The following is a 17998-nucleotide window of genomic DNA, read 5'->3' on the forward strand; positions in this document are numbered from 1 at the left end:
TATGTGGATACTTTGATAAATACGGTTATAATAGCTTATAATTTAGTTTTACATGTTTACACTTGATTGTCTTTTATTTTGTATTAGTATATTATGATATGAGTGAAGTTGATGTATATTATTGGAAGAGAAAATACTATTTTGTGGATTGGTGGATGGGTGTGTAGTGCGGTGCTGCTTGGTAGAAGAAGGGAGGAGGGTGAGCAGACGTCATACAAGGAGGGACGGTGAAAGGAAGGCTCACATGTGCCGCTGCCTTATTTAACCTGGATTTTCGCTGAACAGGACAGTGACATGGGCCATGACTACCACTGTGTGCTGGTGCAGGCTTGCTGCTTGGCGGGAAGTGCCTGTGAGGGCCAGCAGCTTGTCAGGAGGGCCAGGGAGACTCAGAATATTGGTAAGTAACAGCCACCGCTTGTCTAGCTGGCGGAGTTTGATAATGTTTTCCTTATAATAAGTGTGTCACGCATAATAACGAACCAGGAGAGTTAGGTTAGTGTCCATGTTTAAGGAAATTTCTATTGAAACATTGTTTTTATCTTCGTTTTTATTTAAGGCTCATACGTATTTTCTTCCCGTTAGGAATACATTCATGACTCAATATTGCACGTTTCTATTAATGTTTTTAATCTTCATTACAAATACTCACAAATTAACTACGACAATATTAAAAACCACCCAAACTTAATTTTTCAAAATCTTATAAGCTGAGATGGAGGCAGGCTTTCCCTATATATCCGCCATTATTTGCTACATCCCTCACTAATCGTAAGTAAATCCTGTCACTAAATGGAGCCACATGACTCTGTTTTGATATCCGCGGATCAGATATAAACATCAGTGCCTGATTTTGTTGTGATGAAGGCGTAAATAAGGCAGACTAGTGGCTTTTTTCTCTACCGGGACCGCCGCCATATTGGATAGCCGGGTTGGAACCTGTCGATATTCCAATTATTTTATATTTTTCTTAACTGTTTTATTTCGGTTTCTAAATAAGTTTTTATGGTTTTTAAAATTATTTCGTTATTTTTGAAGTGTTTTTCTTAATTCTGTACAGTGAAATATGTTAATTTTTTAGGCGTTTTATACGTATATAAGGGTCGTTTCCTGGTGCATTTTTCATACCCTGTCAGACTCTTTTTTTTATTTAAGCTTGTAATTAAGATTTTCTTACTTCTAAAAAAACGCTTATGATTTTAAAAGTGTTTTTTCGTGCTGTTAAGGTAAATATGCGGCCTTTAGAATTACTTGTAGCCCTGTTAAAAGTCGGTTTTTCGACGTTTTATTAATATCAAATTTATTTATTTCGGGATGTAACTAACGTTAAATTATTTTTAAAGATAGTTCAGATTTTTTAAAGTGTTCTGCATTTCCATTAACTGAGATTTGTGGGCTTGATTATTGTTTTTATGAATTTCAAAGTTCCAACATTTTTTCATATCTTAATTTTAAATTTCTTTATTATTACTGAGGCTTGAAATGTTTTGATATTCTAGGTAAAAGTTAAAGTATATGACAAGTCAAAATATATAAAGGAATCCAGTCTGGACGTAGTATTTAAAAATTCGATTTTCAAAATGAAATAACGAACGTAAAAAACGGACCGTGTGACGTCATGAGCTGGCGTGACGTCATCAGACCGAGACGCTTGTCCTTCCACTCCCTTCAACAAAACGTAACCTAATCTGTAGCGTTTTCCAAGAATAAGGAGCACACTATTGGGGTGGTTTGTGCATAGATAAGTGGTGGATGGTGGATGAGTGTGTGTAATGAGTGTACTGATGTGTGTGGAGGGGGAAAGGGGGAGCGAGGGGTGTGCCAGGTGATGAGCAAGCCTGCTGCAGCTCACCACCTGGCCTGTCACTGCTTCTCTCTGCCTGCCTGCCTGCTTGTTGCTGCTGCTGTTGTTGTTGTGTGTGTGTGTGTGTGTGTGTGTGTGTGTGTGTGTGTGTGTGTGTGTGTGTGTGTGTGTGTGTGTGTGTGTGTGTGTGTGTGTGTGTGTGTGTGTGTTAGCTTGTTGTTTCACACCACCACCTCTTCTGCCTTCACTGCTCCCCATTTTCTCACCCATCCCAGGCTCTCTTTCCTCTATCTCTCTGATATCCTTATTGACTTCCCGTGATTCTTAGTTTTGTTCTACCCAACTTAATGTGTTTTCTGTAATTCACGCATAACGCTTCACTTGGTATGAAGTATAAGTACAGCCTCAGTGTCTTTGTATTCTAATCCTACGTAGTGCCATATGGCTTCTGTAGCTTGACATAGCGCTCTTTCAGAGTATTGCAGTTATAATTACCACCCAATAGATATGAACCCAGCAGGCCTTGGTGTGTATCCACCTTGTAGGAAGGGCGTGTGTTTAAGATTCACTAATAGATAGAGCAGGAGGAACAAATGTAAGCAGAAATGGAGGAGGTAGAGAAAAGAAATGTGATAATTTTCATAATTCAAATATAGTAAAAAAAAAAAAAAAAAAAAAAAACGAAACTCACAAAATCTCCATCTTACAAGAGGGGCATATTTTTCTAAGCTCTTGAATAATAGTTAAAATATGAAAATGAGTGAGTAATTAATGGAGATAGAGAATGATGAAAACCATGCCAGAATGAACACAACAAAAATAAACTTTAGAAAGCACCCTGAAAAAGAGGAGAGTTACTGAAATCTCAAAAATGAACGTTACCGTCCCGGGGTGAAGACTAGACACTACTCTGTGCCCCGCCATGTGTGTAAACATTGGCGAGGTTTGAAGAGATGAGAGCGGTTTTTCAACTGTAATTGTAAATGGTTAGCATCACCAACTGGAGTGATAGGAGGAGTGGAGCAGTAGTAAGAGTATTAGCAGCAATAGTAGTGACGGTGGTGGTGGTAGAGTGGTGTACGTAATAGGAGAGGAAGTGAGTCGTGGTGCCTGTCTCAGAAATTGTGTGTGATTTTATTTGTTGGTTTATTTCTGTGTTGGTGTTGTGGCCTGGGCGTGCTATAGCGTGTGGCCAAGCGGTAAAATTGCAGTTTATTACAATGCACCCCATCTTTTTTTTCTCTAACCAATCCCCAACAAGCTTGGGGACCTTGTGGGAAAGCAGGGTTTTTGGGTGTGGAAAGGCAAAATGAGGCATTTTTGACAGTCTTGAAAAATGGTATATTTTGAAAACAAAATTTCTAGGCTCTCGTAACTTAACCAGTCTAACCTAACCGGGAGGGGGCACTAGGTGCAGTACAAATCTGTCACACACAAAGCCTTCTTTGATTACATATTAACGTGACAATTGATTTGCTTCCACTGCAACAAAAATATCAGTCAATAATACAATGGTGAATAAAATACCTGCCACCGGACTAGTTTTGTGGTGACGTACTGCGGCCACAGTACCCGCACACCAACATACTAACACACACGCAGTACTTTACTGATTACTTTATTACCTGTTCCACTTAATTGTTAACCTAATCTGACCTGACCTCTTTTTCTCTGCTTCTCTTCTCTTCCTTTCTCTCATACTTCCCATCATGTCTTCATCTCTCCTTCACCACAGCATCATAAACTGAAACACAGCTTTCCTCCAGAGGTGAGGAGCAGCAGCAGCAGCAGCAGCAGCATGGCAGAACAGAGGTCCGGCAGGTTGGTGGCGGGACAGAAGGCAGCGTGCTTGTCAAGTTTGTCGCCAAGCAGGACCAGTGAGTTTAGTGCCACGCTATTGTTTGCTGTACATTTTATTGTATTTACCTTTTTTTTTTTCTTTTTTCTCCTTTTTTTGCATTTCACATTTCTCTTTGTTTTTTCTTTTTTCTTTCTTATCACTGCAAGTGTTTTCCAGGAGTAGGGAGCTGTGGGATCTTGCTGTGGTCTCAGGATTGCATTAAGTGTAGGAAAGGGAATGGTCTTGCTGTGAAGGGGCAGGAGTGAACCAGTGTGTGCTGTGGGGCCTTGCTGTGGTCTCAGGATTGCAGTAGGTGTGGGGTAGGGAACCAAACCTTATCTAACAAAACTTATTCTTTTTTGCTATTTCCTATTATTTTTTAGTTTTCCCACAGGTCACCTTGCCCTGTCCTCCTCCACACACCCTCCCCAGGTCTTCCACAGTCTTCCCACTGGTCTTCTTGTCCTATCCTGTCCTCCACACACCATCCCCTGGTAAAATCCCCAGGTTTTACCAGAACACCTTAACCTAACCTGGCCTAACCTAATCCCACATCCACAGGTTGGGATCCCTCAAGAGACCTGCCCAAGTTGGAGTTTGTGGTGGAGGGACAGCTGCTGATGGGCAAGCTTGGGGATCTACTGGAGGAGCAGGAAGAGCCTGGTGGTGGTGGTGGAGTACTTGAAGAAGCTCCCTCCACCTACCCATAAGGATTCCCTCCACCTTGACAATTGGGTGTCTGCTGTACTGGCCACAGACCACTGGTGAGAGAGGGAGGAAGGGAAGAGGGTGTGGCTGAGGCAGAGAAAGGGAGGGAAGAGGGTGTGGCTGAGGGAGAGAGAGGGAGACTGGCTAATGGTGGAGAGAGAGAGAGAGAGAGAGAGAGAGAGAGAGAGAGAGAGAGAGAGAGAGAGAGAGAGAGAGCAGTTGTGAAGGAGATCCTAAGTAACACCTTTACCTGAGACAACTATTTCCCACCCTAAACACCATTCTCTTACCCTAAATGCACCATAACTAACAAATTTCCACCTTACAGAACAATATTTCACCCTAACAAACCCCCTCACTCTAACCCAACCCCCTCTCATTCTTATCTCCCCTCACAGGCTGCTGACAGGGTGCGACATCAATACCCTACATGTGTGGTACGTGCAGGAGCTGGCAGAGGGGCAGGGTGACAGGGCCCACAGCCTCACCATCCCTGCCCACCATGCCCCTGACAAGTCTGTCACCTGGGTACATGCTCAGGCACCCCTGCTGTCATTTTCAGGTGATATATGTTTTCTGGTGATATACATTGTGAAGCTTTCTACTTGCAAATAATAATAATAATAATAAAAAGTTTCTCAGGTTATGTTAAGTGGTATATCTTTTTTCAAGTTGACAGAAGATGATTACTTCAGTTCTCATGATATTGTTGTCATTAATAATGCAGCATTATTATTAAAAGATGATTTAGATCAAGAAAACACCCTTAAAAACTTTTACCTTATTAAAGAGCCTGTTAAAAATGATTGACATAAGACAAGGAAAAGTTTGGGAACACATGAGTGAGAGTAAGAGTGAGAGTGGAGCAGAGCACTGAGAGGCAAGAGAGGTGCTTCCAACCCTCAGCCACTCTCCTCCCTATCCCTATTGCTGCACTGGTGACTGGTGACTGGGGAGTGGAAGTAGCTAGATGCTGCATGGCCAGAGAACACTAGCCTCGTGAGGTGTGGCAATATGTTAGTGTGATGATGGTGTGTGTGATGAGAGGCTGTGGGGTATACTAGTGTTCAGTAAATAGGTGGAAATAGATAGGCTTCATTCAGATACTGCCACTACTTCTTGCAGCTTCCTTTATGTTCTTATGTGTGTGTGACAAGAGGCTGGGATGCATTCTAAATGTTTCAGTGTCTAAAACTCTGATCTTGTGGGTTAGGCTGCAATGGAAGGGAAAGATCCATGATACCGTGACTAATTATCTCTACTGCTTATGAAAGTGTGGAGAGAGCAAAGTGGTTTTGTTTGCAGTTCTTGTGTGTTATTTTAGATAAGAGGTTGTGATTTGTGGTGAATATGGAAGTAGTAATGATATAGGTGAGAGAGAGAGAGAGAGAGAGAATGTAAAGACAACTTATTCCTCCATAGGTTGGCTTCTTCATTACCTGTTCTCATGAATCAAATCGTGGTTTATCATTGCATTTCCATTTCTCTCTCACTTGTATACAGTAATGCAATAATGTCTAGTCCATTCTGCCATGTGTGCTGCGTGTGCAGACATGGGTTGCATGGGTACAGGGTTCTGGAGTGATTGAGGGTGACGAGAGAACAAGTGGTGTGTGATTCACTAGGTACTCTGCACTGTTCCTTGTGCTGTTCTATTTTGTGAAATGGGGTGGTGGTGGTGGTGGTGGTGGTGGTGGTGGTGGTAGCTGGCAGTGTCCTTGTGTACTTGGGTGTGGGTGACTCGGGTAAGATTTTGTAGTTTTCGTGTAATTCCTCAAAGTTTATGTTGCATATTGAGTTTTTAGTGTGTATAATCCTTGCATTACTTGTTTGTGATATCCTTAACTTGTTTAAGTCTGGTAGCCATGCATTTGGATAGGTTTAATGTGTACTTTTTGCCGGCAGCCGAGGACCACAGTTGGCATCCGTGTGAGATAGCAGGCCGTGCCAACTTGCAGTAGCGATGGATGGAAAGGCATGCCTGGTGTGTCCTGGGAGCAGTGTGTTTCACGAGGCTCTGGGATGAGTGAAGTGAGTCTGATGAAGGTTTATGAATGCTTAAAGGCTTAACATCTTTATTATGATATTCAACAGGTTATGGTGGAAGTTGTGAGGCTTTTGAAGCGTGCTTTAATAATTAAGGTGATAGTTTAACAAAGCTTTTGGGTTTTTATGGTAAAACATGCTTGAGAACCTGACAATATGGCCCTTAAAGAAGTCTTTGTTAAAGTTCAAAGTGTCTAAGAATATGAATGACATAGTCACATATTTGGTGTTCAGAAGCAAGGAGAGTGTGAAATGGTTAGCAGGTTCAGGTGGTGTTACATTACAACATTCTTAAGAAGTAAGGCTTACATTTACTTTTATAACTACTGGAAATATTAGTGTTTAGTTATGTAATATTTTCAGCTTACTTAGGGATCCATTGTGGTCACTCCCTAACTCAGAACTATTGTCAACTACCATTTTAGCTACATAATACAAGAGGCCAGTCCCCCTGAGTAAGAAGTCATCAGTTTCATCATATATAGACTTTAGGATATTTAAACTTTTCTGGTGATTGGGCCAATGTTCTGCATCACACACCATTTTGAAAGCCTCAGCCCAATAATCATGGAACAGAAATGACTTTTTTCTTAAGACAGACTTAGATTTGCCTCTCCAGATGATGAGGAAAATGCACAACTAATTGAAGAGATCTAGCCTTGTCTGTATAATCTTGGAGACCCATTCAGATCCCTAGCAACTTTATTAAGTCTTTTTATTCTTTGCAGATACTCACCACCTGCCTGGGCCAGTCCTGCCTGGCATCAAGACACTAAGAATCCTGTCTTTTCCTCCCCACCCAGTGTGTTTCATCCTTGCCATCCAGCCCCAGTATCAAGGAAGTTAAGGATCATTCAGTTCCAAGGGAAGAAAGGAAAAAAGATCCAGATAAAGTAATTTAATTTTTGTGTTGTACAAGTTATTCAATGATTGGACTTCTGGTACTGCCAAAAAAATCTAATTGTAAAATAAACTATAAATTGAAAATAATAAAATTTGGTGGTAATTAGTACTAAGAAAGTACCAAAAAAAAGTGGAGGGGGCGTATTTTTTTATTTATTTATTTTGACTTTTTTTTTACCTTGGCCAGGAGGGAAAGCAGCAAAAATATCCCAGGTTAAAAGGGTAAACATGGTAAAAGAAAATATCCTGAACTTGTTTAAGCCTGATAGCCTTTTATTTGGATAGATTTAATGAGTACTTTTTGCCAGCAGGTGAGGACCACAGTCGGCGTCCGTGAGTGAGATAGCAGGATGGGCCAAGTTGAAGTAGCGACGGATGAGGAGGCATGCCTGGTGCGTCCTGGGAGCAGTGTGTTTCACGAGGCTCTGGGATGAGTGAAGTGAGTCTGATTAAGGATTATGAAGGATATATGCTTGTGTTCTTAAAGGCTTAGTGGAAATTGTGAGGCTTTTCAAGGGTGCTTTAATAATTAAAGTTTAACAAGGCTTCTGGGCTTTAATGCACAACTAATTGAAGAGATCTAGCCTTGTCTGTATAATCTTGGGTGTCCCATTCAGATCCCTAGCAATTTTTGTTTATCCTATTTATTCTTTGCAGATGCTCACTGCCTCCTGTTTGGCATCAAGACACTAAGAACCCTGTCTCTGTCCCTTTCCACCTGATATCACTGCACCCAGTGTGTGTATCATCTTTGCCATCCAGGAAGTTAAGGATCTTCAGTTCCAGGGGAAGAAAGAAACAAAAAAATTCACATAAAGTAATTTAGTTTTGAAAATTGTCCAGATATGGTACAAAAAACATTCTCGTAAAATATGGTTGATGAGAGGCTGTGACTTTGTGGTGAATATGGAAGTAGTAATGATATAGCTATGAGAGAGAGAGAGAGAGAGAGAGTGTGTGTGTGTGCGCGTGTGTAAAGACAATTTGTTCCTCCTTTGGTTGGCTTGTTCATTACTTGTACTCACCAATTGAATCCTGGTTCATCATTGCATTTCCATTTCTTTCACACTTGTATACAGTAATGCAATAATGTCTAGTCCATTCTGCCATGTGTGTTGCATGTGCAGACATTGGTTGCATTGGTAGAGGGTTCTGGAGTGATAGAGGGTGATGAGGGAACAAGTGGTGAGTGATTGCTTATGCTCTTCTTCCATTTTGTAAAGTCGGGGGGTGATGGTGGTTGTAGCTGGCAGTGTCCCCGTGTACTTGGGTGTGTCTGGGTGTGGGTGACTCGGGTAAAATTTTGTATTTTTCACGTAATTCATCAAAGTTTGCGTTGCATATTGAGTCTTTAGTGTGTATAATCCTTGCATTACTTAATTTTGATGTCCTCGACTTGTTTAACCTTTTTAGGTGTGGTAGCCATACATTTGGATTTAATGAGTACTTTTTTACCGGCAGGCGAGGACGACAGTTGGAATCCGTGTGAGATAGTAGGCCGGCCCAACTTCCAGTAGTGATGGATGGGGAGGCATGCCTGGTGTGTCCTGGGAGCAATGTGTTTGATGAGGCTCTGGGATGACTGAAGTGTGTCTGGTGAAGGATTATGAAGGGTATATGCTTGTGTTCTTAAAGGCTTAACGTCTTTATCATGGCATTCAGTAGGCCATAGTGGAAGTTGTGGGGCTTGACATTTGTATCACAACATTGAACAGGCCATATTGGAAGTTGTCAGTGTGTGAGTGATGAAAATGCAAAATTGTAGGTGTCAGATTTTGTTTACTTGAAAATTAACTCTATGCTGTAATTTTTTATTTATTTTTTTCTTTGTTTTACATATCTTAGATGAGTTTAGTTTTTGTCATTAGTATATCCAGCCTATCTATCTGTTCATCTAACACCTTCATCAGTGCACAGGTGGAGAGTGTGAGGGTGACAGTGAGATGATGCCTTGCAGGGTGCCTGTCTATTGTGCCTCTCTCTGTACATTGATGCCTAAGAGAACATTTTGGTCATATCCTAGTCAGAGAATAGATGAACTATATCTGCGTGTGTGTGTGTGTGTGTGTGTGTGTGTGTGTGTGTGTGTGTGTGTGTGTGTGTGTGTGTGTGTGTGTGTGTCCAACACTATGTATGTATATATTTATTGACTTTACAATGGTGTTTATTGCTCCTGTTTATTATTATTCATTCTACAGTGGTGTTTATTGCTGCTGTTTTCACTTTTTGTTCAGATTTTCATGTGTAATTTCTCTCTCTGTATTCCATTTTATGTAATTACAATAGTGTTCAGTGTATAGTCCTGTTCTAAGTAGTTATGTTGTAACTCCAATCATCCAGTGCCATGCCTGAACTAATTCCACTCTCATTTTGTTGGAATTCATTCATTCCTCTTCATTATTATTTGTCTATTTCTTTTTATTTATTTATTTATTTATTTATTTATTTTATTTATTTTTTTTTTGTATAATTAATTTTGCATAATATATATATATATATATATATATATATATATATATATATATATATATATATATATATATATATATATATATATATATATATATATATATATATATATGAAAGAATTTTGACCTGAATGTATTTGCTTAATGTGGAAGTGTGTGAGTGTACATTGTTGTATATATATGTAACAGTTCTGTGTAAAGAATATATTTGTCATATTAAAATGGATTGAGAATTGTTATAGTTCTATTTTTTATGAAACTATCCTAAAGCCCTGAGAGAGAGAGAGAGAGTGGGAGGATAAGTCACTGGAGTGGATGGTACAGTATTATTATGCACTAGCTGATGGCAAGCCTTTAGGAGGACCTACACCAAAACCCAGAGCCCAAGACTCCTCCCCTGATATTTACTGTGAGGCTCCAGGTGGTCACACTTGGACATTAGGGTGAATTACATTTCTGATACTGCCTCTAAGATGGCCCTGTCTGATGTAAACACCAGACAGCTTCCATTCCCTCTCCACCGCAAGAGCCTCATCTCTCAGGAGAGCCAACCCTCCTGGGACAACACATTCGGCGACCTTCTCTGCATCGCGTCTATGGGTCTTCTTTAATGATTTCACATAAGGTCATACAATAGAAGAGACATTGTGAGTGTAAGCACCGCTTGGATCAGTTCAAATTTGGCGCTTTGATTAGTGATATGTGGATACTTTGATAAATACGGTTATAATAGCTTATAATTTACTTTTACATGTTTACACTTGATTGTCTTTTATTTTGTATTAATATATTATGATATGAGTGAAGTTGATGTATATTATTGGAAAAGAAAATACTATTTTGTGGATTGGTGGATGGGTGTGTAGTGCGGTGCTGCTTGGTAGAAGAAGGGAGGAGGGTGAGCAGACGTCATACAAGGAGGGACGGTGAAAGGAAGGCTCACATGTGCCGCTGCCTTATTTAACCTGGATTTTCGCTGAACAGGACAGTGACATGGGCCATGACTACCACTGTGTGCTGGTGCAGGCTTGCTGCTTGGCGGGAAGTGCCTGTGAGGGCCAGCAGCTTGTCAGGAGGGCCAGGGAGACTCAGAATATTGGTAAGTAACAGCCACCGCTTGTCTAGCTGGCGGAGTTTGATAATGTTTTCCTTATAATAAGTGTGTCACGCATAATAACGAACCAGGAGAGTTAGGTTAGTGTCCATGTTTAAGGAAATTTCTATTGAAACATTGTTTTTATCTTCGTTTTTATTTAAGGCTCATACGTATTTTCTTCCCGTTAGGAATACATTCATGACTCAATATTGCACGTTTCTATTAATGTTTTTAATCTTCATTACAAATACTCACAAATTAACTACGACAATATTAAAAACCACCCAAACTTAATTTTTCAAAATCTTATAAGCTGAGATGGAGGCAGGCTTTCCCTATATATCCGCCATTATTTGCTACATCCCTCACTAATCGTAAGTAAATCCTGTCACTAAATGGAGCCACATGACTCTGTTTTGATATCCGCGGATCAGATATAAACATCAGTGCCTGATTTTGTTGTGATGAAGGCGTAAATAAGGCAGTCTAGCGGCTTTTTTCTCTACCGGGACCGCCGCCATATTGGATAGCCGGGTTGGAACCTGTCGATATTCCAATTATTTTATATTTTTCTTAACTGTTTTATTTCGGTTTCTAAATAAGTTTTTATGGTTTGTAAAATTATTTCGTTATTTTTGAAGTGTTTTTCTTAATTCTGTACAGTGAAATATGTTAATGTTTTAGGCGTTTTATACGTATATAAGGGTCGTTTCCTGGTGTATTTTTCATACCCTGTCAGACTCTTTTTTTTATTTAAGCTTGTAATTAAGATTTTCTTACTTCTAAAAAAACGCTTATGATTTTAAAAGTGTTTTTTCGTGCTGTTAAGGTAAATATGCGGCCTTTAGAATTACTTGTAGCCCTGTTAAAAGTCGGTTTTTCGACTTTTTATTAATATCAAATTTATTTATTTCGGGATATAACTAACGTTAAATTGTTTTTAAAGATAGTTCAGATTTTTTAAAGTGTTCTGCATTTCCATTAACTGAGATTTGTGGGCTTGATTATTGTTTTTATGAATTTCAAAGTTCCAACATTTTTTCATATCTTAATTTTAAATTTCTTTATTATTACTGAGGCTTGAAATGTTTTGATATTCTAGGTAAAAGTTAAAGTATATGACAAGTCAAAATATATAAAGGAATCCAGTCTGGACGTAGTATTTAAAAATTCGATTTTCAAAATGAAATAACGAACGTAAAAAACGGACCGTGTGACGTCATGAGCTGGCGTGACGTCATCAGACCGAGACGCTTGTCCTTCCACTCCCTTCAACAAAACGTAACCTAATCTGTAGCGTTTTCCAGGAATAAGGAGCACACTATTGGGGTGGTTTGTGCATAGATAAGTGGTGGATGGTGGATGAGTGTGTGTAATGAGTGTACTGATGTGTGTGGAGGGGGAAAGGGGGAGCGAGGGGTGTGCCAGGTGATGAGCAAGCCTGCTGCAGCTCACCACCTGGCCTGTCACTGCTTCTCTCTGCCTGCCTGCCTGCTTGTTGCTGCTGCTGCTGTTGTTGTTGTTGTGTGTGTGTGTGTGTGTGTGTGTGTGTGTGTGTGTGTGTGTGTGTGTGTGTGTGTGTGTGTGTGTGTGTGTGTGTGTGTGTGTGTGTTTCCCAGCATAGGCTTTCGCACCACCACCTCTTCTGCCCTCACAGCTCTCCGTTTCCTCACCCAACCCACGCTCCCTTTCATCAATCTCTCTGATGTCCTTAGTGACTTCCCGTGTTTCTTAATGTTGCTCTATCCAACTTAATAATTTTTCTATAATTCACCCATTCTCTTCACTTGGTATAAAGTATAAGTACGCCTTCACTGTCTTTGTATTCTGAGCATTCGCAGTGTAATATAGCCTCTGCATCTTGGCATAGCCCTCTTTTAGAGTATTACAGTTATAATTACCACCCAATAGATATGAACCCAGCAGGCCTTGGTGTGTATTGTAGGAAGGGCATGTCTTTAAGATTCACAAATAGGAACAGGAGGAAGAAAAGTAAGGTGAAATGGAGGAAGAAAAGTAAGGTGAAATGGAGGAGCTAGAGAAAAGAAAAAATGCTAAAATCATCATAATTTAAATAAACTTAAAAAAAAAAATGAAAGAACAAAATTTTTATCACAAACTCCATGTTACAAGAAGGGCATATTTTTTTTAAGCTTATGAATAATAATTAAAATATAAAAATAAGGGAGTAATTAATGGAGGAGATAGAGAATGATAAAACAATGCCAAAATCAACACCAGAAAAAAAAATTAGAGAAAGCACCATGAAAAACAAGAATTAGTAAAATCTCAAAATCCCCAGGTCTTCCACAGACTTCCCACAGTCCTGCCCTCCTCCTCACACCATCCCCAAATCTTCCACAGTCTTCCTACGGTTTCTATCCTTCTCTCTGTAACTTCATCTCAAGTTTCCTTTCTAACCGTTCTATTGCTGCTGTGGTAGACGGTCTCTGTTCTTCTCCTAAATGTATTAACAGTGGTGTTCCTCAGGGTTCTGTCCTGTCACCCACTCTCTTCTTATTATTCATTAATGATCTTCTAAACCAAACTTCTTGTCCTATCCACTCTTACGCTGATGATACCACCCTGCACTTTTCCACGTCTTTTAATAGACGTCCCACCCTTCAGGAGGTAAACATATCACGAAGGGAAGTCACAGAACGCCTGACTTCTGATCTTTCTAAAATTTCTGATTGGGGCAGAGCAAACTTGGTATTGTTCAATGCCTCAAAAACTCAATTCCTCCATCTATCAACTCGACACAACCTTCCAGACAACTATCCCCTCTTCTTCAATGACACTCAACTGTCCCCCTCTTCTACACTGAACATCCTCGGTCTGTCCTTTACTTATAATCTGAACTGGAAACTTCACATCTCATCTCTAGCTAAAACAGCTTCTATGAAGTTAGGTGTTCTTAGATGTCTCCGCCAGTTTTTCTCACCCCCCCCAGCTGCTAACTCTGTACAAGGGCCTTATCCGTCCATGTACGGAGTATGCTTCACATGTCTGGGAGGTTCCACTCATACTGCTCTTCTAGACAGGGTGGAATCAAAAGCTTTTCGTCTCATTAACTCCTCTCCTCTAACTGACTGTGTTCAGCCTCTCTCTCACCGCCGCAATGTTGCATATCTAGCTGTCTTCTACCGCTATTTTCATGCTAACTGCTCTTCTGATCTTGCTAACTGCATGCCTCACCTCCTTCCGCGGCCTTGCTGCACCAGACTTTCTTCTTTCTCTCACCCCTATTCTGTCCACCTCTCTAACGCAAGAGTTAACCAGCATTCTCAATCATTCATCCCTTTCTCTGGTAAACTCTGGAACTCCCTGCCTGCTTCTGTATTTCCACCTTCCTACGACTTGAATTCCTTCAAGAGGGAGGTTTCAAGACACTTATCCACCAATTTTTGACCACTGCTTTGACCCTTTTATGGGACTGGCATTTCAGTGGGTATTTTTTTTATTAGATTTTTGTTGCCCTTGGCCAGTATCCTTCCTACATGGAAAAAAAAAAAAAAAAAAAGTCATCCTGCTGGTCTTCTTTGTCTGTCCTGTCCTCCACACACCATCCCCAGGTTTTACCAGAACACCTTAACCTAACCTAGCCTAACCTAATCCCACGTTCACAGGTTGGGACCCCTCAAGAGACCTGCCCAAGTGTTAGTTTGTGATGGAGGGGCAGCTGCTGATGGGCAAGCTTGGGGATCTACTGGAGGAGCAGGAAGAACCTGGAGGGAATGGTGGAAGTGAAGTACTTGAAGAAGCTCCCTACACTCACCCCCAAGGATTCCTTCCACCTTGACGACTGGTTTTCTGATGTACAGACTACAGACCACTGGTGAGAGAGGGAGTGTGGGGGAGGGAGGGAGGGAAAAGGATGTGGCTGAGGTAGAGAGAGGGAGACTGGCTAATGATGGATGGGAGGGAGATAGAGAGAAAAGTGAGAGGGAGAGAGTGGGGGAAGCTGACTAGTGGTGAAAGAGAGAGAGAGAGAGAGAGAGAGAGAGAGAGAGAGAGAGAGAGAGAGAGAGAGAGAGAGAGAGAGAGAGAGAGACCAGTAGTGAAGGAGATCCTATCCAACACATTTGCCTAAGACAACAATATCTCACCGTAATTGTACCCGATCTAACAAATTTCCACTTTACAGAACAATATTTCACCCTAACCCAGTCTCCTCTCACCCTACGTCCCCTGCACAGGCCGCTGACAGGGTGTGACATCAATATCCAACACCTGTGGTATGTGCAGGAGCTGGCAGAGGGGCAGGGTGACAGGGCCCACTGCCTCACCATCCCTGCCCACCATGCCCCTGACAAGTTCGTCACCTGGGTACATGCTCAGGCACCCCTGCAGTTATTCTCTAGGTGATCTATGTTTTCTGTTGATATACATTGTGAAGCTTTCTACTTGCAAATAAGAAAAAAATGTTTCTCAGGTTATGTAATGTATTATAGCTTTTTTCAAGTTCACAGAAGATTGTTACTTAAGTTCTTATAATGTTCTCATTAATAATGCATTAATAATGCATTATTAAAAGATGAGTTAGATCAAGAAAACAGCCTTGAAAAGTATTATTTTATTAAAGAGCCTGTTAAAAATAGTTGACATAGGATGATGAAAAGTTTGGGAACACGTGCTTGGATAGTGAGAGTAAGAGCATGAGCAGAGCAGAGCACTGAGAGGCGAGAGAGGTGCTTCCAACCCTCAGCTGCTCTCCTCCCTATCACTGCACTGGTGATTGAGTGACTGGGGAATGGAAGTAGCTAGATGCTGCATGGCCAGAGAACACTAGCCTCGTGAGGTGTGGCAATATATTAGTGTGATGATGGTGTGTGTGATGAGAGGCTAGTGTTCAGTAAATAGGTGTAAATAGATAGGCTTCATTCATGTACTGCCACTACTTCTTGCAACTTCCTTTATGTTCTTATGTGTGTGTGACAAGAGGCTGGGATGCATTCTAAATGTTTCAGTGTCTAAAACTCTGATATTGTGGGTTAGGCTGCAATGGAAGGGAAAGATCCATGATACCGTGACTAATTATCTCTACTGCCTATGAAAGTGTGGAGAGAGGAAAGTGGTTTGATTTGCAGGCCTTGTGTGATATGGTTGATGAGAGGCTGTGACTTTGTGGTGAATATGGAAGTAGTAATGATATAGCTATGAGAGAGAGAGAGAGAGAGAGTGTGTGTGTGTGTGCGCGTGTGTAAAGACAATTTGTTCCTCCTTTGGTTGGCTTGTTCATTACTTGTACTCACCAATTGAATCCTGGTTCATCATTGCATTTCCATTTCTTTCACACTTGTATACAGTAATGCAATAATGTCTAGTCCATTCTGCCATGTGTGTTGCATGTGCAGACATTGGTTGCATTGGTAGAGGGTTCTGGAGTGATAGAGGGTGATGAGGGAACAAGTGGTGAGTGATTGCTTATGCTCTTCTTCCATTTTGTAAAGTCGGGGGGTGATGGTGGTTGTAGCTGGCAGTGTCCCTGTGTACTTGGGTGTGTCTGGGTGTGGGTGACTCGGGTAAAATTTTGTATTTTTCACGTAATTCATCAAAGTTTGCGTTGCATATTGAGTCTTTAGTGTGTATAATCCTTGCATTACTTAATTTTGATGTCCTCGACTTGTTTAACCTTTTTAGGTGTGGTAGCCATACATTTGGATTTAATGAGTACTTTTTTACCGGCAGGCGAGGACGACAGTTGGAATCCGTGTGAGATAGTAGGCCGGCCCAACTTCCAGTAGTGATGGATGGGGAGGCATGCCTGGTGTGTCCTGGGAGCAATGTGTTTGATGAGGCTCTGGGATGACTGAAGTGTGTCTGGTGAAGGATTATGAAGGGTATATGCTTGTGTTCTTAAAGGCTTAACGTCTTTATCATGGCATTCAGTAGGCCATAGTGGAAGTTGTGGGGCTTGACATTTGTATCACAACATTGAACAGGCCATATTGGAAGTTGTCAGTGTGTGAGTGATGAAAATGCAAAATTGTAGGTGTCAGATTTTGTTTACTTGAAAATTAACTCTATGCTGTAATTTTTTATTTATTTTTTTCTTTGTTTTACATATCTTAGATGAGTTTAGTTTTTGTCATTAGTATATCCAGCCTATCTATCTGTTCATCTAACACCTTCATCAGTGCACAGGTGGAGAGTGTGAGGGTGACAGTGAGATGATGCCTTGCAGGGTGCCTGTCTTGTGCCTCTCTCTGTACATTGATGCCTAAGAGAACATTTTGGTCATATCCTAGTCAGAGAATAGATGAACTATACCTGTGTGTGTGTGTGTGTGTGTGTGTGGCCAACACTATGTATGTATATATTTATTGACTTTACAATGGTGTTTATTGCTCCTGTTTATTATTATTCATTCTACAGTGGTGTTTATTGCTGCTGTTTTCACTTTGTGTTCAGATTTTCATGTGTAATTTCTCTCTGTATTCCATTTGATGTAATTACAATAGTGTTCAGTGTATAGTCCTGTTCTAAGTAGTTATGTTGTAACTCCAATCATCCAGTGCCATGCCTGAACTAATTCCACTCTCATTTTGTTGGAATTCATTCATTCCTCTTCATTATTATTTGTCTATTTCTTTTTATTTATTTATTTATTTATTTATTTATTTATTTATTTATTTTTTTTTTTGTATAATTAATTTTGCATATATATATATATATATATATATATATATATATATATATATATATATATATATATATATATATATATATATATATATATATATATGAAAGAATTTTGACCTGAATGTATTTGCTTAATGTGGAAGTGTGTGAGTGTACATTGTTGTATATATATATGTAACAGTTCTGTGTAAAGAATATATTTGTCATATTAAAATGGATTGAGAATTGTTATAAGTTGTATTTTTTATGAAACTATCCTAAAGCCCTGAGAGAGAGAGAGAGAGAGAGAGTGGGAGGATAAGTCACTGGAGTGGATGGTACAGTATTATTATGCACTAGCTGATGGCAAGCCTTTAGGAGGACCTACACCAAAACCCAGAGCCCAAGACTCCTCCCCTGATATTTACTGTGAGGCTCCAGGTGGTCACACTCGGACATTAGGGTGAATTACATTTCTGATACTGCCTCTAAGATGGCCCTGTCTGATG

General features: G+C 40.4%; 2 protein-coding genes across 5 annotated transcripts; both read left to right on the plus strand.

Moving 5' to 3' along the window:
* The first annotated feature begins 168 nt into the window (after positions 1–168).
* Positions 169–9727, plus strand: LOC135091746 (uncharacterized). 4 transcript variants are annotated; one of them, XM_063989680.1, is made up of 9 exons: positions 171–400; positions 3571–3681; positions 4206–4408; positions 4751–4914; positions 6258–6383; positions 7127–7291; positions 7610–7740; positions 7959–8118; positions 8763–9715. In XM_063989680.1, the coding sequence occupies exons 1-3, from the start codon at positions 295–297 to the stop codon at positions 4352–4354; spliced, it is 366 nt and encodes a 121-aa protein (XP_063845750.1). In that variant the 5' UTR covers positions 171–294; the 3' UTR covers positions 4355–4408; positions 4751–4914; positions 6258–6383; positions 7127–7291; positions 7610–7740; positions 7959–8118; positions 8763–9715. The 4 variants fall into 4 exon arrangements, with proteins under 4 accessions (XP_063845751.1, XP_063845750.1, XP_063845749.1 ...); XM_063989679.1 differs by having other exon boundaries at positions 7613–7740; positions 7959–8149; positions 8763–9714; XM_063989678.1 differs by having other exon boundaries at positions 7613–7740; positions 8763–9714.
* A 910-nt stretch (positions 9728–10637) lies between these two features.
* On the plus strand, positions 10638–17456 carry LOC135091747 (ribosome biogenesis protein WDR12 homolog). The gene is made up of 4 exons (XM_063989682.1): positions 10638–10868; positions 14495–14703; positions 15065–15229; positions 16557–17456. Exons 2-4 carry the CDS (start codon positions 14603–14605, stop codon positions 16582–16584), a joined length of 294 nt encoding a protein of 97 aa, XP_063845752.1. The 5' UTR covers positions 10638–10868; positions 14495–14602; the 3' UTR covers positions 16585–17456.
* The last annotated feature ends 542 nt before the right edge of the window (positions 17457–17998 follow it).

The sequence above is a fragment of the Scylla paramamosain genome, chromosome 38 (genome assembly GCF_035594125.1).
Source record: "Scylla paramamosain isolate STU-SP2022 chromosome 38, ASM3559412v1, whole genome shotgun sequence".
NCBI lineage: Eukaryota > Metazoa > Arthropoda > Malacostraca > Decapoda > Portunidae > Scylla > Scylla paramamosain.